This window comes from Clupea harengus, chromosome 9, assembly GCF_900700415.2.
Source record: "Clupea harengus chromosome 9, Ch_v2.0.2, whole genome shotgun sequence".
NCBI classification, from domain to species: Eukaryota; Metazoa; Chordata; class Actinopteri; order Clupeiformes; family Clupeidae; genus Clupea; species Clupea harengus.
The window spans coordinates 19,550,763-19,569,696 of record NC_045160.1 but is presented as its reverse complement, the minus strand read 5'-3'; the positions used below and the strand labels follow the sequence as shown (position 1 = coordinate 19,569,696).

At 39.2% G+C, this 18,934-nt stretch overlaps 2 protein-coding genes across 2 annotated transcripts; both read right to left on the bottom strand.

Moving 5' to 3' along the window:
• Positions 1-1,402: 1,402 nt before the first annotated feature.
• mrps23 (mitochondrial ribosomal protein S23) lies at positions 1,403-6,824 on the bottom strand. Its single transcript, XM_012830468.2, has 5 exons — positions 6,631-6,824; positions 6,156-6,335; positions 5,952-6,029; positions 5,507-5,630; positions 1,403-1,907 (listed from the first exon to the last, which is right to left on the bottom strand). Exons 1-5 carry the CDS (start codon positions 6,672-6,674, stop codon positions 1,752-1,754), a joined length of 582 nt encoding a protein of 193 aa, XP_012685922.1. The 5' UTR covers positions 6,675-6,824; the 3' UTR covers positions 1,403-1,751.
• Positions 6,825-7,359: 535 nt separating this feature from the next.
• On the bottom strand, positions 7,360-18,647 carry LOC105902791 (nitric oxide synthase, inducible-like). The gene is made up of 25 exons (XM_031572884.2): positions 18,609-18,647; positions 18,422-18,526; positions 18,164-18,312; positions 17,886-18,048; positions 17,634-17,725; positions 16,942-17,083; positions 16,630-16,769; positions 15,317-15,491; positions 15,069-15,170; positions 14,737-14,931; positions 14,507-14,589; positions 13,942-14,086; positions 13,739-13,843; positions 13,585-13,634; positions 13,277-13,451; positions 12,872-12,992; positions 12,613-12,691; positions 12,187-12,377; positions 11,489-11,655; positions 11,090-11,300; positions 10,507-10,594; positions 10,198-10,316; positions 9,948-10,096; positions 9,345-9,539; positions 7,360-9,114 (listed from the first exon to the last, which is right to left on the bottom strand). Exons 1-25 carry the CDS (start codon positions 18,645-18,647, stop codon positions 9,064-9,066), a joined length of 3,231 nt encoding a protein of 1,076 aa, XP_031428744.1. The 3' UTR covers positions 7,360-9,063.
• Between the last annotated feature and the right edge of the window lie 287 nt (positions 18,648-18,934).

The window sequence follows — 18,934 nt, the reverse complement described above, 5'->3', positions numbered from 1 at the left end:
CTCCGCGGTTCCCAGCTGGCCCTCGGTCGAAGCAGCGGCTGCATCTCCAGGGTCCTGGCGCGCCGGCATCCTCCATTTGCTGCAGGCTCGCTGGCATGCCCGGTCCTCAGTGGGCATGGCTGTAGGTCCTTTCGAGGCACTCCTCGCTTGTCGTACAGGCTGGGGAATGCTGGCTCCATCCACTGCTTCTTCTTGCTGGTTTGGTGTCGGGGACACCACTAGCATTGCCACAAGTTTGCCCAGGTCTGCCTGTGCCACCTAAATCTAAAACTGGCACACCCAACAAGGGGCATTGCGACAGGCCCAAGGGGCACCTGAGAACAGCTGATAACGGAATTGCTGTTGCTGTGGACTAACGTAATCACCATGCAGTATATTTTTTTTGTTATCACAAAAATATTCAGCCAACCAAATTGACAAATAGGCATTTTGATCAGTTTGGTGAGGCACACAAATGACAGCTCACATCTCAGATGTTGCTGATCTCACAGTATACATCTACTCAAAATATTAAAGATGGAGGGATTATCCCATAACAGGAATCCACAATTCCATGATAACACTAATATCCATACATCGAATGATCTTAAAGTTGACTCAGTACATTAAATGATACATTTATATTAGTAGCGTATTATCATTTCTTAACGGTGCTAGTTGTTGATGGAGATAATTTCCAAACACTGTTAATGACTTAAGAATATAATAATCAAGTGCTTTGTATTATTAATTACCTTATATGAATCATGTACTTATGTAAGCAGGAACATGGCTTTTCTGTGTTTCTGCGTGTGTGTAACTTATAATATTAGGTGCCACTTAGTCTGCATATGTACAAGAGCATGTTTAGACCAGAGGTGATAAGAAGGGTCGAACTGTGCTTCTTCCGACCTTGCAAAACTTCCATCCTTGCCTCGGACGTCAGAAATCCACCACGTGGTTATCCCTGTTGAACGCTTAACTTCTGTCTATATAAACCTTGTGTGATGTGTTTAATATAGCTTCACTTTCAGCCTTGTGCTGGGAGTGAGCCCGATTGCAATTGTTGTTTGTCTAATAAATATACTTATATGCAGCTCCGGAATCCTGAGGTAACCAGGGTGAATTTTCACCTAACAGTTGTACAGAAGTTTTTGCCTAATCCTGCTGACAAACAAACAGACAGAAAAACGAACCAAACTGAAAACATAAACTCCTGGGTGGAGTTAATGAAGGCTGCTAGTATTGAAAGTACGTCTCGTATGACATTTTACAAGCTAGAGCTCTTCATTGCTTTTCATAGCGTGGCCTTCAACATAAAACGCACCTCTCCGAGGCACAGTGGGCTTGGGGCGAGCTGATTATGTGAAAGCTGGTGATATCAAATCATTTCATTTAAAGCCTGATCGATGAAGCACACTACTGACCTTGTAAATACGTTTTTATTAGTTGGGTCATTTTATGCATATAACATGTGGTCAAAATGTCACAAAGGTGAAGCAGAAACACACAGGACAGAGCATCCACAGCATAAAGCTGACAGGACTGGCCACTATGGTCCTCCAGTCCTTTCACCGCACATTTCTTGAAGCATTCATCGCAGTAACTTATCGGCAATCATGTGTAAATTCAAAAATGTAGCCAAGGTCATTTATGAAATTACAGACAAAGCCGTATTGAATTAGCAGTTGATAAAACAAAAGCACTTTGATAATACTCATGCTCTGTGGTCTTGTACAGCACAGGAAGGAGCTGAATGTGCAGGTCTGTATTTAGGACGGTTTGTGATCTATGGTCTGTATTTCTGTCTCTGTCTGCTCCCTCAGAGTTGATGTCGTTTCGTCCGCTGCCGAGTTGGTTTGCTGTTTCTCGGCCAACATATCGGTCAGTTTCATGCCCAGTACAGGGTTTCTGTGTTCTGCCGCCACCTGCAGGACATGAGATATTGTACACTTAAGTCAAGATCATATTTACTTATCTGCTATGATATATTTCTGCATATTAACTGAAAGAAATAAGTGATACAAGAACAAGAGAGAGGTCTATTATCTTAAATGGCTTATCCCTTAGCAGATAATTAAACATATTCACACAACAAAATTCAGTTTAGTTAAAAAAATTAAATTGCAAGGTTTCAGGGAATCCTACTGAATATACAATTTGACACAAGAGTAGGTTTGGCTTACATCACACTTTATGACATGAAGAACATGGCACTGCCAACTAATTTGGTTTGTCAACTGTGCATTTGTGTTTGCTGACATCTAGTAGGGCATTACTACTAATAATACAGTACATTTTTGATTTGCGCAGAAATATAACAGACAACAGTATAACTAGAGCTATAAATCAAGCAACGCAAATGGAATATCTTTAAAACTGTCAATAACTCTAAACTTATTTGGGATGCTAGTAGCAAACCCAGGACTCTTAGGTGGTCATATAAACATTAGAAGTATTATCTCTAAATGTGAACAAGTTCAGCATCTCTTACATCGATTATTTAGCGATGTCGGAATCATGATTACATGAAAATTCACCCAATGCAGCCATAAATGTGCCTGGTTTCAAGATTTTTTTTAGAAATGATCGAAAACATGATCGAAAACATGGTAAAGGTGGTGGCGTTTTGTGTTATGTAAAGGATTCAATTAGCTGCAATGAAATATTATTCACAAACTGTGATTTGGAGTGTCTGGGTCTAAATATGGTTCTGTCTCCAGAAATGTCTTTCACTCTAATTGTAATATCCCTCAGCAACTGTTAGTTTTTATGATGAATACAAAGACCTATTACAACAATGTGATTCTAACAAAGAGATAATAATCTGTGGTGACATCAATGCCAACTGGGTAGATAAATCCTCAAGAAAATGTCTTAAACAGGTTACTGTTTTAATTTAACTCAACTGGTTGATGGACCAACCCGTATTACTAATACTTCCTCCACCCAGATAGATTTAATTTTTAGCAACAGACCAGACAGAATAACAAAATCGTATAATCTCATCACTGGACTGTCTGATCACAATTTGATCTTAATGTCGAGAAAAGTGAATGGTGTAAAGCGTTCCATTAATGGTCTAACCTGTCATTCTCTCAAGAACATGGGTGTTTTCCAGAACACTGGAAACCTGCAGTTATAGTTCCTATCTTTAAAAATGGTGATCCTCACTCAGCAGCCAATTACAGACCTATTAGTATACTTCCCATAATGTCCAAAGTTTTGGAAAAATTAGCAGTAGAGCAACTAATGTATCATCTTAACTCTAATCAGCTTTTACACCCCATGCAGCATGGTTTTAGATCAAATCACTCCACCGAGACTGCAACGGTCTATTTTATTGAAAGGGTCAAGTCCCTTATGGATAGAGGAGGAGTTGTGGGTGCAGTATTTCTAGATCTCCGGAAAGCGTTTGACACGGTCAACCACAACATACTTCACTCTAAGTTTGATCAGTTTACTTCTTCTGCATCCAACTGGTTCAAATCATACTTATCAACTCAAACTCAGTGTGTTAAAATAAACAATGTATTATCCGACTTCAAAAATCTGTCTACAGGTGTTCCCCAAGGTTCAATCCTGGGTCCACTTCTTTATATTAACGATTTACCATCCGTATGCCAAGACTGTGAGGTTCTGATTTACGCAGACGACACTATGATCTTTGGGTGGGGTAAGAATCACGTAGAGGTCGCTGCTAGGCTTACAAAGGTCATGGTTGATGTGTCTGACTGGTTAAACAAATGTTGTCTTCAGCTTAACACTTCCAAAACCGTTGCTATGTTTTTATTTCTGATCAGAGAATCAAGATTGTGAAGGAATACAAATATCTTGATTGATAATCAACTTACTTTTAAAAAACATGTTAAAAAATATGCAAACATTTTAAATTCACCAATTGGCCAACTTTAGGCTGCTGTTTAATGTTCAAAATGCGGTTTAACCTGGCCCCCCCACCACTATGCAGCCTAGTCAAGTTTAGAACAGCAGCAACCAGTGCTACTCGAGGGGCAGCAAGAGGAGACTGTGAAATTGTGTATTTGGACTAGGACTGGGCGATATACCAGTATGGTAGTCACAACAGGTATTGTGCTGCGCCATAATATATATGTATATAGCTTATTATAAGTGCAAAAGTGAACAATCGAGGATGAGCGAACACGCAGAAGGTGATGTTAATGTGTGTGAATATGAACTCGTGAATATGAACTCTTTCATACGAAGTTGCATAGGCACCCTAGGTCATACCCTACCTTTTCCCATTATAATTTGATGAGTTAAATCGAGGAGACTATAACATCAGCTAGATAACTAGCTATCATTTCATGCAAATTTAACTCTTCCATTTAAATCGTTTAAGGTTATTAAACGTTTCCTTAGCTAGCACAGCAGCTAGAAAACCATAACAACCAGGAAACACAATTTTAGCTGCAAAGTTTAATTTCTCAAAATCAGTTCACCAATAAAAAGCAGTCTTAGGTTCAAAGTGACTACAACTACTTGTGTGATGGCTTCACATAGACATTAAACAATCCTAAGAGAAATAATGGATAATCGATGGAAAGGGCTTACTCTGATATCAATGTAATGTTAGCGAATATTGCTATTGCTAATATTTAGTCTCCGCTGTTCGTCCAAAGCCAAATCTATTCTTGAGGTTCCAAAACATTTCAAAAGCAATTTGGCTTTGAATGCGAGTAGTCGATCGAGTTATATTTTGTCACGTCCTTTGAAGCAAACCTTTTAGCTCTGGCATTGGTCTCCCATTATTTAACATTTCACGTTTCGATTGAAAGTCCAGTTTCCAGGCTCTTGCACGCCCCCTTCATTGAGGCAGAGTTACTATTAGCCTCCCCTCTGTGCTTTTTCACTGCAGTTTTATGTCAGATCAGCAAGATAAATTAATATTTAATCATTATTTTATTTTTATGATGACATATTTTGCCCTAACTAATGTCATTTAACTAAGAAGGGCTATTAAAATGTGATTCGGATTTTTCCCCCTCATATATCGTGAGATCATATCAATATCGTCTGGACAGTGGAAAATATCGTGATATGAATTTTAGCTCATATCGCCCACCCCTAATTTGGACAGTCAGTTTTCTCAGTTAGGTCAGCCCGGGAATGGAACCATCTCCCACAGAACATTAGAGAATCAACCTCAATCAACTACTTTAAAAGAAATCTCAAAACCAAAAATGTGATCATTAGTTGGTAAAGAGTAGAATTATTTTTGTTTACCACTTGTTTGTATACCCATTGTTCTTTCCCTTCTACCCATGGTTAAGGACTAAGTGGAGCTTGTGTATTGGGATTTTATTTTTGATATATTGTCAATGTTATGTTTGATATATACGTGAATGCCTTTTTTTAGGTTGTATAGCCTTTTTTCACTCTGGCAGGGGGACTGCCAATGGAAACTAGCCTTTTGGCTATAATTGGGTGCATTTACATTTTAATGTTCATGAATGTACACTGTCCCTCTTGATCAAATAAATAAATGAATTGATTGATAACTCACCGTGGGACTACCCTTTCTCCTGAGCAAAAGGCCTTCGGCAAGAAGTGCCTTACTGGTCTCCTCAAAGAGGGCGTCTTCTTCAAAGTCTCCAGTGCTTTGCAGCTCATTGTACTTCTCCACAAACCTACCCACACAATTAGAAGTGAGCAGTGTTCAGTGCATGCAAAAATTCCACTGCAAAGGTTCACTTTGTATAGGGATTACCATCAGTAGGCCTGACATTCAAAAACATTCACTCACAAAACTCAGCATGGAAAACCATGTAAAATCTACGGTCATAATGAACGCTAATCAGGAATGTAATGTAACCTGGTCTGCTTTTTAAGACAGTGCCATGGAATGGAATGGAATAAACGCGTGTAAAAAATATGGTGATGCACTTAATTTGTATTCAAGAACAAAATGTCCTTCATCGATACCTAATATTGAGACATGGCTGTTATACCTTTGACATGTTGACACGAAGTTGGACCTGGATAGGTCGAACGTTCTGGGACCAGTCCCGTATGTGTTATAGAATTTCCTGCAAGTAAAGTTATAATCTGAATGAATACAGATATATCGTTGCACATGTCGCCCATCCAATATCTTAACTATAATGAAAAGCTAGATAAAAATACACTGCTGAAAAATAAAGATCGGTACTTACGATCGGATTACATCCTCTCTGTAGAATATTTCTGGCACTTTATCCTCAGTCTTTGGGAGTGTCTTGGAAAATGGTTTCACGTAGAGCGGGTTTCTCTTAGGTGGGTATGCAGCGTACACATCGTACCAAATCGGTTTGTCTTTCTCTTTGATCACGCCAGCACGCATTAAATCTCTCACTCTAAAGAAAAAAACAAGACATTCGTTAGAGGAGTCAGTTCAAAAATGAACTAGCTAAATGTACGTCACACAACATTTTTAAAATAGTAACAAAAAGCATTTTGTTCATCTATTAGCTAATGTCAAATTGCGTCTTCATGTTAGAAACGTCTATGCCAAACAACTATATACAGACCACAAAAAACATTAAAGCTGTTTCAATTAACGTTAGCTAAGGTTAAATACTGCAAAGGCAACTAAGCTAACGTTACAACACGAATAACCTTGGACGAACCAGCGATAGCCGACTAACCTACCGTGTGAACACGGTGCCGAACTTTTCAAGTCGACTCCCTGCCATGATTCAATTGTTTCATAAATATCTGCAATTGTCACACTGCAGACATGAGAATTATATGGAACTCTTTCAAAATGAACTAACCTACAACTCTATTTACAAGTGTCACTGCCGCGTGCAAGTGCTGACATCCGAACTGATGACGTCGTACGGTTAGTCTGCTCAGACAAACAGTACGGTTTAAATTTTTCAAAATAGTGACTACTTAAAAGTTGTTCTTTTTTTACATGGCAGTTGGCCATTTGGCAGTTGTTTGGTCATAAAAGCCCTTGATATTATGGTATGTATCGTTGCGTGATAAGTTCCTTTTTTGTTCAGCCTAAACAGCAATACACTTCAAACTATTACATTTAATAAACTATTCAATTTCCATAACATATAAATCATAACACTATGTATCTTCTCCTGATCATAACATCAGTATGAAATTAAAAAAATTTAAATCACTTTATAAAGGTGAACTTCTCGAATTAAATTGTACACTCATTCTTGGCTTGACTATGGGTTTGGAAGGTCCATTATAGGACTCCAGTAAATACACATTTTTTCAGTCAAAGCTTGTGCAGACTGGTACTTTCTGATATTCAGAACAGTATTTTAAAGCTGTAACACAAAATAGGTTATTTAGTAAAGAATTGAGCCCATTGGGGAAAAGGTGCATAGTATACCTTTAATAAAAACTCTGCAGTGGTATTTGATGTAACAACATTTTGAGTGTATATCTTAATAAGGAACAAAGTACAGATCCTTCAGACATGTATTTTGGCATATCTTAACATGTTTAAAGTAGGAGAAAAGACCTATCTAGTGGTGTTGAGGAACAATGGACAAATTAATTCAATACAGTTTTACAGAGACAGTATTATGTGTATATTGTGAAAAGCATAGTCCCACACCTCATTTAAACCTACAGCCTTGAGTACAGCAAGAGGGCTTCCTAGGAAGGAGGCTAGAACCCTTATTCCATTATACATGTACCAATTCAACTGTGTGCAATAAGTCTACTGAATAAATGTGCATATGAAGTGTGAAAGTGTGCATAAGAAACTGATGCATGTCTCGCTTTGAGGGAATTCCTCCTTTTGGAAGATTGTGTTTATCCCTTAGGGGAATAACTAGGGTGTGAGCCACCAGTCCACTTTTATTTCTCTTAGGAAATAAAAGTGAAATATCTCAAATTAGAAGTAGCGATTATTGCAATTAAAGCAAATACAATGAAGCTGAATGATGTGGTGAGAACAAACTTAAAAATCAGAAAACAAATAAGAAAGATTGAATAATCGCGTGTCCTTGCCGTACGTGTTAAAAATAGCAATTTGATATCAGTATTTTGACACGGAGGGATGCCCACTCATGGAATGCCTCTTGTCCAATAAGAAATTAATAAATTGTTCCACTGGACATACCTGTTGTATACTGTTGTATAATGTCCAATACACAATTAAGGTATTCAAATACAAATGTTTATCAAGTAATCGTATTAAAAATGCTGTTCAAAGATTGAAAATATATATTAATATCACATAGGTAGAATACATGCACACATTAGCGTACAGGTAGCATACATTTTCATACAAAAAAGAAAAGTATTAAAGTAATGATATAGGTTATATTTATGATATTCAAAGAAGGAATATTTTCCTATTGATTTTCCCAACAGAAGGTCCTCTCACAAATCAACGTTTGTCTGCCGCATTAGTCCGTGCTTCATTAGGGCAGTGTCTGGCAGTGATTACAGTAATGCCCCCCCATCCCCCCCAACAAATCGCACCCTGCCCATAACAACTTCTACAACCAGCCCACACATAACCCTCCACCCTACACATCAATGTGTGCACCTACACATCGCTATTGCTATAACTATCATTTCATACATTTAACCCTATACCCACTCAACATTTACTATGCTGTTGTTACCACCCCTATGTGTTTTTTACCAAAAGAAAAAAAATCATGTATTTTATATATATGTATATATATATATTTGCATTAAATGTTCAACTGTTCAAAATGTAACCTAATAGGGCCTACCGTTAACTTGAAAATAATTAGGCCTATTTATTGCTTGTTTTTTCATGTTTAAAAAAAAAAAAAGAAAACATCCCCCCCTCTGTGACAAATCGCACCCTGGTTATGGGTTAGGGTAGGATGGTGATAATGGGAAGTCATTAGAGTATTTAAAAAGTCCTAGGAATTGTTGTGTGTTATGAAAATGTGAGTCGTTTATGAGGTGGTTATCAAGGCAGATGGGGCATTTGGAGAATGTGATGACAAGTGGTTTGTGTGTTTGTGTGTCTAGGCCCAAATTTGGAAAAAGTATGGCAATAACCACTAAACAATTTCAGGTTCAGTGACATTGCTGCTTGGATCAAGGTAAGACACCAAGTTCACGTCATTTGCATGTTTTGTCCCCAAAGATGTCCTCATGGTACCGCTTCTCACTCTGCAGATAGACAAGGAACAGCTAAAAACAACTTCACCAAACCTTATCTATCTCTGATCAATTTAAAGCTGTCTTTGAAACATCATCTTATTTTTAAGTAAGCTGTACATCTCCTAAGTATCCACACTATTACAGTATTTCATTCAGATGATTACATATTCTAAGTAAAATATAAGTTAATTGTTAAATACAATGTTATAAAATTTTAACAGGAGGAGAAAGCTGTTCACCTTGAGTTGGGACAGGTATTGTGAAGCCTGTGGAGAACTGATGCCAAGCCTGTGTGCTAGGATGCCCTCTATGGTGTGAGCAACATCCCCTGCCATGCTCAGGCTCCCACAGACATAAAGGTGCCCTGCCTGCTGGTGAAGAACTTGTACCACCTCCTCAGCCAAAGTGTCCCTCAGGACATCCTGGACATACATCTAGATGGAACAGATCATAGTTTCAAACATATGCATCTTCAGTGGCTAGAGAGGGTTGAAGGTCCTGCATCTTAACGGGTCGTGTCACGTGCTGAAACACCAAGGTCATGGGTTTGGCACCCAGGGCTCATAGTTTTGCTTGACATGCCCATCCCATACAACTTTAAAATGGCTAGTAGCGCTCACACCACAACTACATGGCATTTAGTTTTTCTGTGACAGGATGATGTAACATTGAATAAACTGAGGTTAATACACGGGTGCGGTCAATGAAGTTTGTTTTATAAAATGACTTAGAATACTGCAGTACGATTTATATACGGTGACATTTATAGTCGGGAAAATACGGCAATGGGGACTTTCCACTAAATATTTCAATCTCATCAACCTCAACCAGGAAGAGCTCACCTTGGCCTGGCTAGGCTGGCGTGAGTAAGCAGTGCTGATGGTTCCTAACACTCCCCTGCGTTTCATCTCCAGCACTTCCTCTTTGTACAGGTGGTCTGACTCTGCACTGCGACAGCCAAACACCAACGTCATGGGCACAGCTGCCAAGCCTGGGAAGAACACAGACCACATGCAAGTGTTCCATCAGAGAATTCCACTTCAAAATTCCACCAATATTTAAATATCATTGGTATTGAACTTTTCTCGGTACCTGACTTTGCCAGATTGCACAGTCGCTGCTGCCAGAAGCTTCGGTATGGTGCAATGCCATTCCCTATTCCAACCAAGATGACAGGTACACGTTGTTCTGTAAGGTGAAAGCCTTCGGAACTACAAACAAGAGATGATGATTTATTACATTGTTGACTTTCAACCTACTCTACCTACTCCACTTGATCTTCTGAGGCTGTGCTTGTATGTCATACATCTCATCTCTTCCAGGTTGGCTTACCAATGTTGAGTATTTTAATGTGTAATATATGAGGTTCAGTTGTTTGTCACAAGCGCCTTCATTTCATACCTGCGAAGGAAGCAAGGAACCAAGCCTCCCTCCTTGATTGTGTTTAGCCAGGTGCTACAAACTCCATGATGTAATGGACCATGTCCATCTTTGAAGAACAAGAAATATGGTTAAAAGCCAAATGTGATTCAATACATTTAATAGAATAAAATAAGTTGATAATTAAGCAAAGCATATTGATGTAGATACTCTACATGTGATGTAGAATGTTTCAAACTAAATTACAGAATGAAGTAAAAGCCTTTGCATATAGTTGCAGTCAATGAGAAACAAGCTATAGGACATAAACTAATGTAAACATCATTCATTGCCTGGAGCAATCTCACCAAAAAGTTTCCAATGCAAGATTAGGATACTAGTAAAAGGTTGCTGGTTATATCTGTTTTAGGCACAGTTCAAAAGGGGCTAGACTGTGGATGTCCATATGATAGATCACAAAGGCGAAATAATTTCAGATGGCAATGGGAACTGTGTCAAAAAGTTCTATTTTGGAATTTATCCTGCCCTGATGGGGTGTGGTGGATTAGTTTCTTTTAAAAATAAAACAGCAGCAGCATGGTTAAAAGCTGTTGAGCCAAGATACCTTGGGTGTGGTAGTTCAACACTGCCACTGTGAGGTGGACCTCATTAGGGCGGAGCTCAGGGGAGGAGCTGATGGAGTAGATGCGTGGCTTCAGCAGAGGTAGCTGACTCAGGAGGAATGTCGCTGTGAGCTCCACAGATGGGAACTGTTGGAGCACCTCTAGAAGAGTGGGCCTGAAGAAGTTTGTCCATTGCACATACTCCTGGTTTACCTGTAATGTACCATACAAGCACATTTTGGGAGGCTAGGCTGACACTGACATGTTAATGATTAAACTACCACTACAACTATGACAATTACTTCAGGCCAGCTACAACAATATCACCTTTCATGGAAAATATGCAGCTCTGAGTACTTTACAGAACACATTATTTTATTTGCCAAGTTTTTAAGCATTACCGTCGCTAGCATTAGCAGGCGCCGCCTGTGGTCCTCTTGGGTGGCGATCTGGGAGAGTTTATAGAGGAGGCGCTGGGAGGGAGGGCTGGTGATGTCCAGCAGATAGGTGAGGGCCTGTGCCAGAGGGCATGCTGGGATACGCCTGTCTTTCTGCCAGAATGTGGTCCCTTCAGAAGTATACACCAGGGAAACAGTCACAAGTTATTTTCCATCCCCAGATAACACAGTTGTAAGCTTTCACAGTTTCAGCACTACGCGATATCAATAGCTGGATTTGACCATTGGAATAGGACATTTTGAATGGAAACACTTGGAATTTGAAAGAAAATATTTTCTTGGTTGAAGAAGAAATGTGGAATGGAATTAAATTCCGGGGTGCATTAAATCCCGATTCACATTAGGTATAATGCGACTGAGGTTCATGGAAATGGGTTTATTCACATTGCATTTGTTGTGATTTTATAGAGTTTCTAATAAAGTTGCCCTGACAACCTTAACTTTTGAACCCACAGCTCTTCACAACTCCTCCGTTGATTGAGAGATTGTCAATTTTTTATTTGCATAACACAGTGAATACAAATGCGTACAGACTTGCATTTTCTTTTGTTGAATTTTCATGAATGTGCTTAAAATATGCAAATGACTTTGATGGAAACCAAGCTATCTTGTTTAGGGCATTCAAGAGAGGAGCAACCAACCTGAGCCAGAGGTGTAAAGAAACTCCAGTTGCAAGCTCTGGTTGATAGGGGGGGCATCGAGGAGCTGCTTCAGAATACCAGCCACGAGTTCTGCTGGGTTTCCTGGGAAAACTCCTGCATGATCACCTGGGGCAAATTGCAAGGGGTCTGCTCCACTGTCTTGCTCGAGTTCCACCAGGATTGTACAGTGACTGAAAATGAAATAAATGACATGGGTTTATTAGAAAGGGAAACTTTTTTCAAATAAATAAGGCCTTGTCAGGACATGAGGTATAAAGGGCACCTTTAGAAGCCATTCATAATGAATGGATGTGACTCAACACACTTGAATATGAAGTCATTTGAGGTTTACAAGGACTTAGATTAATGAATGATGACAGTTACGTGAGTATGAGATCACAAAGGCTACTAAAATCATGTGCCCACCTGGACCAAGCTTTTTGTAAGGGAACCTTCCTCTTCAGTTTCATGGGGATGACAGCTTTAGAGTGAGTCTCTGACAATGCTGTGGTAGAAATGGCAAAAGAGGTCAAGTGAATCACACACACAATACCACACTCATTACTGAAAAGAGAAAGCAAAAGACAGTTACCACTGAGCTGATATATTAACTGTAGGCAGGCATGGACAAACTTTAAGGCCTAAATGAGAAAAAGTAATGTAAATGTGTCTGGGTGATGATTACCTCTAATGCGGTCCAGTGTGCAGTTGTCATTCTGCACTCTGTATCTATGGGGATCCCAGGTGTCAGGTGGTTGCTCGACAACAGAGAGCTGTCCCTGGATTCTGAACTCCTTGCAAGCTTCCTTAAACCATTTGTACACAGATACAATTGGTTCCACAAAGACTTGAACATTTTGAGCCATTCTAATTAGAATTTTTAAAGGCATACATAGCTTCATGGCGTATTTTTTTAATCATTCACCGCCATGTTGAGTCAGAGAAGCTGGTGAATCTTCATGTGAAACCATGCTCTCTCTCCCTTGATGGCAATCATTGTAAATAAAACCTTTTTTTTAATTCTCCTACCATTGATCACTGAGGTCTCCATTCCTTTGGTATAACTATAAATTACCATCATAGAACCTACCTGAAAAGCTGCTTGTGCCCAGGGACTGAACGATTCTTCTTGCCCATTCAGTTCATCTTCCTCCCCAACTGGAAGCAAACACCTGGCCCCCAGCTGTGAGAACCTGGCATCCAAAGCATGGGCGTAGGCACAGAACTGTGGGTACATGCGGGAACCCAGGCCAAACACACAGTACCTGTGCGAAAGAAAGTGAGAAATTACAGTGCTGTTTAGTCAATGTTGTTGAACTGATTAGATTGACACAATGTTTTGACGACATGTGTTATCATTTTTTAATGTTTGATTCAATACAATCCGAAGAAGAATACCTGAATTTGTTTCTGAGGGATTCTAAACTGAAGAGTCCCTTTTTGAAACTCTGTGGAGAAGAGTCATACCATGCAGTCATCTATAATATTCAATATGATATTCTCATGGTAATATCTTGAGTATCTCCAGAGTAATCAGAGAGTCTCTCTTTACCTCTCCATTCGCTGGGCAGTCTCCATTCCCAAAAGTGCTGGTCACCACAATAAGCAGGCGCTCCTTTTCAAGGTCAGTGAGGACATAATCTTCCATGCAAAGTAACTGGAAAGAATTGGGAAGGTAGTTTTAAATAGTTTGAGCAGAGCAGCCTTTTACGGTAAGTGCAGTTATCTGTTAGTACTTGAAATGTTACTTCCTACCCTGGAGTTGAAAGCACAGTTGAGCATGGAGTTTAGCTTTCTGGCCAGAGTCAGTGAGTGCCCTGTTTCTGTGGCATACAACACAGTGCAGCACACACGCCGGGCCATAGCTCCATGCATCAGACGCACAGTGAAGAGTGCCGCCCTGCAGGGGAGTAACATGGCACACTTGTTATCACTGTTTTTCATAAATAACTAAACATGTTCCAATCATATCATGATTCAGTGTGAGTATTATATATACTCCATATATTGAGTGCTGTTTATAAAACATGTTTCATAGTCATAAAAACAACCTAGTTATACCTTAATGTATTTTGACCACAACATATAACAATCCAATTCAACTGAATTTTAACACTTTATATATGAACATATACAAGAAGGCCAAAAATATCACCCTCTTTTTGTAAATGAAAGTCATTTCATTTAATACCAAATGCAAATCTATTTACCAACTCTCATGATGTCATATAACTCCACTGCCTTTTGGCCAACATTGTATCTCAACTGGAGATCAAGCTAAACAAAACAAACAAACAAACAAAACAAATAAGGTCAGAACCTGGCAACAGCACGGAAATGAATTTCTCTCTTCTTCAGTTTTTTCTTCTCATCTCTCCAGACATGAGTTTCCCAGGCCTCAGGCTTTGAACAACAGCAACAAAAACACATGAGTACAGTGTCTTTTATGCTGTCTTACACAAGACTGGAAATCAAGGACATTCCAGACGTCACTATAAAGACATCAATATAATGCTTCACCTCTCAATCTGATCCACAATACTTCCTTACCTGGTAGTAGTAGAAGGGAGAGAGGATGTAGTTGGTCATTTCCTGGTGGAACACAGGTGTGAGAGAGCCTGACATGGGGGGGACCAACCAGACCCAGTCAGCTGGGCAACCTCCACGGAGACGGACCTCGGTCTGCATGTGCTTCATGAATGATTCGGAAGCTGAGTGATGATCTATGATGGTTACTTTATTTTTCTATGACAACAGAGAAGTCGACTCAGAAACATGAATGATCCCCGGAGAGCTTTTAATCTGCATTAGTGTAATGCGAGGGAATCATACCACAAAGTGCAACGAAAAAGTACTATGCAGTACAAGGGAAGTGACCAAACCTGGAAACTGTGAAGAACAGCTACGTTGACAACCAAAAGAGCCTGGTCTTTCCAAAGGGAGGACAGCGTCTGTGTCTCCAAGCCCATCTTACGACCTACTTGCTTCAATGCAAAAAGAGATACAGAAAGCTACACTCAAAGTGAAAGAATATACATTCACAGAATACTTTGGAAATTAAAAAAATGCTTACAAAGATGTCCATGTTATTTGCATTTACACATCATTCATTTCTGCCATAAATCCATACCTCCAGTATATTGTAGCGCTGGGTGTCACAGAAATTCCTGACCCCAATCTCTGTGCCCATGTACCAGCCATTGAAGGGGCAAGCTGTGAACTCAAGTCCTCCAATCTCTAGCATCATGTTGGACACTGCAGGCAGAGCATACCACCTGAGCTGCATGTCCTTGAACCATTCAAACCTATGGAAGAAAAAGCCACATGAGGACAGTGTCACTGGTGTTGTTTCTGTGATGTTGTTCATACATTCAGAATGATATTTCATCAAAACGATCTAATGTTATATTATGAGATGTGGATTGAGCATGTGTAAACTTTGGGAGGCTTCCGTGTTTTTCTCTATGTGATAGGAACATGAAAGCTGAATGTTAGGAGTGTATTTCAGATACATGAAATTCAAAATTCTGGATTACAGGTCAAGAAAGGATTATAATTTGTAATTCAAAGCAGCAATTTATGAAAACTGTAATATTTTAGCAGTCACTTCTGAAGGACAGGAACTCACCATTTTCCAGGACCAATCTCAAAACATTTCAAATGTACATAACATAACTTAATGTTTTGTACATTTCTCTAGTAATAAAATAAAACTAAACATTGTATTAACATTTGAAGAAGCTCATGTTTAACATCTGTTTGTTGTAGGAGTTGTATTTACTTTCTTTTTACTAAAACATTCATACATATGTGTTTTTTTCTCCCCTTCTCTACACACACACACCATCTCTCTTGTGTTCAACACATTATTTCAGCAGAAGACTTGAAATGCTTAATTCGTTTATTCTCAAGGACCTAATTAGCAAAAGTACAGAGGCACGTAAAAGAGGTGGACGACTTCTACTGCTCCTTCACTAAGTATACACTGGGTCAGGGAAACTATTTTATTTTGGTTAAACTTGAAAGAATACAAATAGCAGTCAAACTTGATTGAAGTAAAATACTTGTTCCTCTCAACTCGGACCTTAGTGGACTGAAGAGCCGGCTGATATTAAGGGTTCCTTTTATTCTGTTCTAAGCTCTGTGGAGACCGAGAAATGGTCTGGGTTTGACCAGCCATGGTAACAACAGACGTTCAATTTAATTTAGAACTGAAGTGGAATGCAAATGGCCTCAAAGCTCTTTTGCGAAGCAGCTAAGAGTCTTGTTGAGACTTTGGTATTTTTCTGAAAGTAAACACATGACTGCATACGTAAATACAAGTGTTTAGTAATACAGTGTTGCAGTATAAAATCTATGTGACACATCAAAATAAAGACATGTTACCCAAAAGGAAATAAACACTGAATTAACAGGGAGCAAAACAATGGCAGTGGGACCTACTGTGGGTGCTCCATAGGAATCTCCAAAATCAACTCTGGCGGAAGCTCAAAGATCTCTGGGTCCTCTCCGTTGGCCTGCAAGACCAGTGGTAGCACATCAAAGGCACCATATTTTGGAGTCCACCCAAGTCGAATACAAATCTGTAAAGATCATCCACTTGCTTACTTATTAACCTTACAAACATTAATTACTGAAAACAAAACAGCAATGTTTAATGCATGTAGTAAAAATATCTGTTTAGTACACGCTGACATTGGCACAACTCAATTCACACACATCTCCAAAATCCTGCATTTCTGTGCACATATTCACCTCTGTGAAGTCCAGACTGGCAGGGTCTCCTCGTATGGTTCCGTCTGGCATCTGATACCCAGCATATTTTATAAGTTGGCTATTCCAAACACGAAAGTCATGCTTTCCATCAGTTCTCTGCGGGAAAATTGTGATTGTAGACCTACAAAGGGAGCATGCGCTATGTTGAGAAATAATCTGCAGAGAGGTCTTTCAATGTTTTTTAACGTTAACATTTTTACATTCCATTTCATTTCTACATTCTAAGAAAAATCACAAACTTTAATGCAACCAAAACCCTGTGGAGATGGAAAAGCACCTTATTGCAAGGTGATGCAATCTGTCACTTTATATAGTTATTGGTTTCAACAAGTGCATAGTTCATAGTTTCAGCATTAGATCCCGCCCTTTTTTTATTTCCATAACATGCTTAGTGTCCTAATTTATGGGCAACAGTGTTTAAATGTACAAAACTATGAAATTGTTCAGGGGCAGGCCTCGGTGAACATCACTTCACAAATCTCTAATTTAACTTCAATAATCTCTGATCATTCAAAATGAAATAATATGAGCTTTGACATTAAAAACAAACTATTTAAATGTCAGCATTTAAGAAATTATCAAATGTCAACATAAATAATAGGTTTGACATAACTTTGGACAAAAGCATCTGCTAAATGACTAAATGTAAAATGTAACTGCGGGTGATGTACCTCAGGTTGCCTCCATTTGTGGCAAACTGGAGATGCTCACAAAGGTCATGAAACATGTCCTTACTGCTGCTACACTTTCGGGCATCAAACACCTGTAAAACCACAATCACTATTATTTTTTTCATATGAGACACATACACATTAAATATTAAGATGTACAGATGCATAAAAGATAATTAATCAATTAGTTAAATAACAAACTGATGATATCTGCATTGAGTGTGTTTGGTTATATATGGGGGTGCATCTCACCTGTAAATTGGACCACTGAATCCTGCCAATACACCTGGGTGCATTTCTCCACGCCTGTTTAGCCCCAAAAGCCAGTTCTTCTGAGGTCAACTGGTAAGTCCCAGTAGTGTCAATTTCTGAACTAACCTCCTCAACTCGAGCCAGGTGATCTTCTGTTCTGGAGCTTTAAGATAGACAAGACTTCAAAAAGACTTTGGAGTGTGTGTGTGTGTGTGTGTGTGTGTGTGTGTGTGTGTGTGTGTGTGTGTGTGTAAAATTGACACAAAACAGATTCGCACCTTTTAAATGATTTATAAAACTGGTTGATGAAGTCAACAGCCTGCATCAGAAGATCACTGGCGTCTGAGGCACCGTCGGGAGGAGAGCGCCACAGGGCTTTTGGAGTCATGACGGAGCCATTGCACACTTCTGAGCTGCATGAGTGGTTCTGACACAGATATAAAATATTTACCCCTCATTCAACAAAATAGTATGTATATAAAATATATGATATTGACGAGATACTGTAAATTATAAAGTTGGGCCACACAGTTTACCTTAACAGCCTTGTGATGCTGAGTGTCTTGAAAACCTGAGCCATCCCTGTAATTACACAGCTGCACTGTGGAAGTACACTTGGCTACAACCTTTGACTCTCTGGTCTGTAAGCACAAAATACAAGAGAGTTACAAATATGACACAAAAATCCACAGAAGACAGAAGCTACGAACTAGATTGTCTTACCTTGATGTGTAGGTTCTTGTTTTCCTGTGACAAACCCATCCTTCCCAAATGCAATTTACAATTCCATCAAACAAACAAAAAACACGAGTGACCGTAAGTTAGTTATTAGCAAAGCGACTCGTGTAAAGAAGTAATGTTGATAAATAGAAAGGATAAAATATTGAATCCAAGATTATGTAGTTGCATTCCAGGAGGCAGCTAAGTAAAATAAACCTGTCTTTGTAGAATAAAGTTTTCTTTGCTGTTCGTCGAGCCGAATAAAGCGTGCTGTCGTAAACTCTTACCTTGTCCGGGGCGCAAAAGTGATAGGCTCTAATGACAGGCAG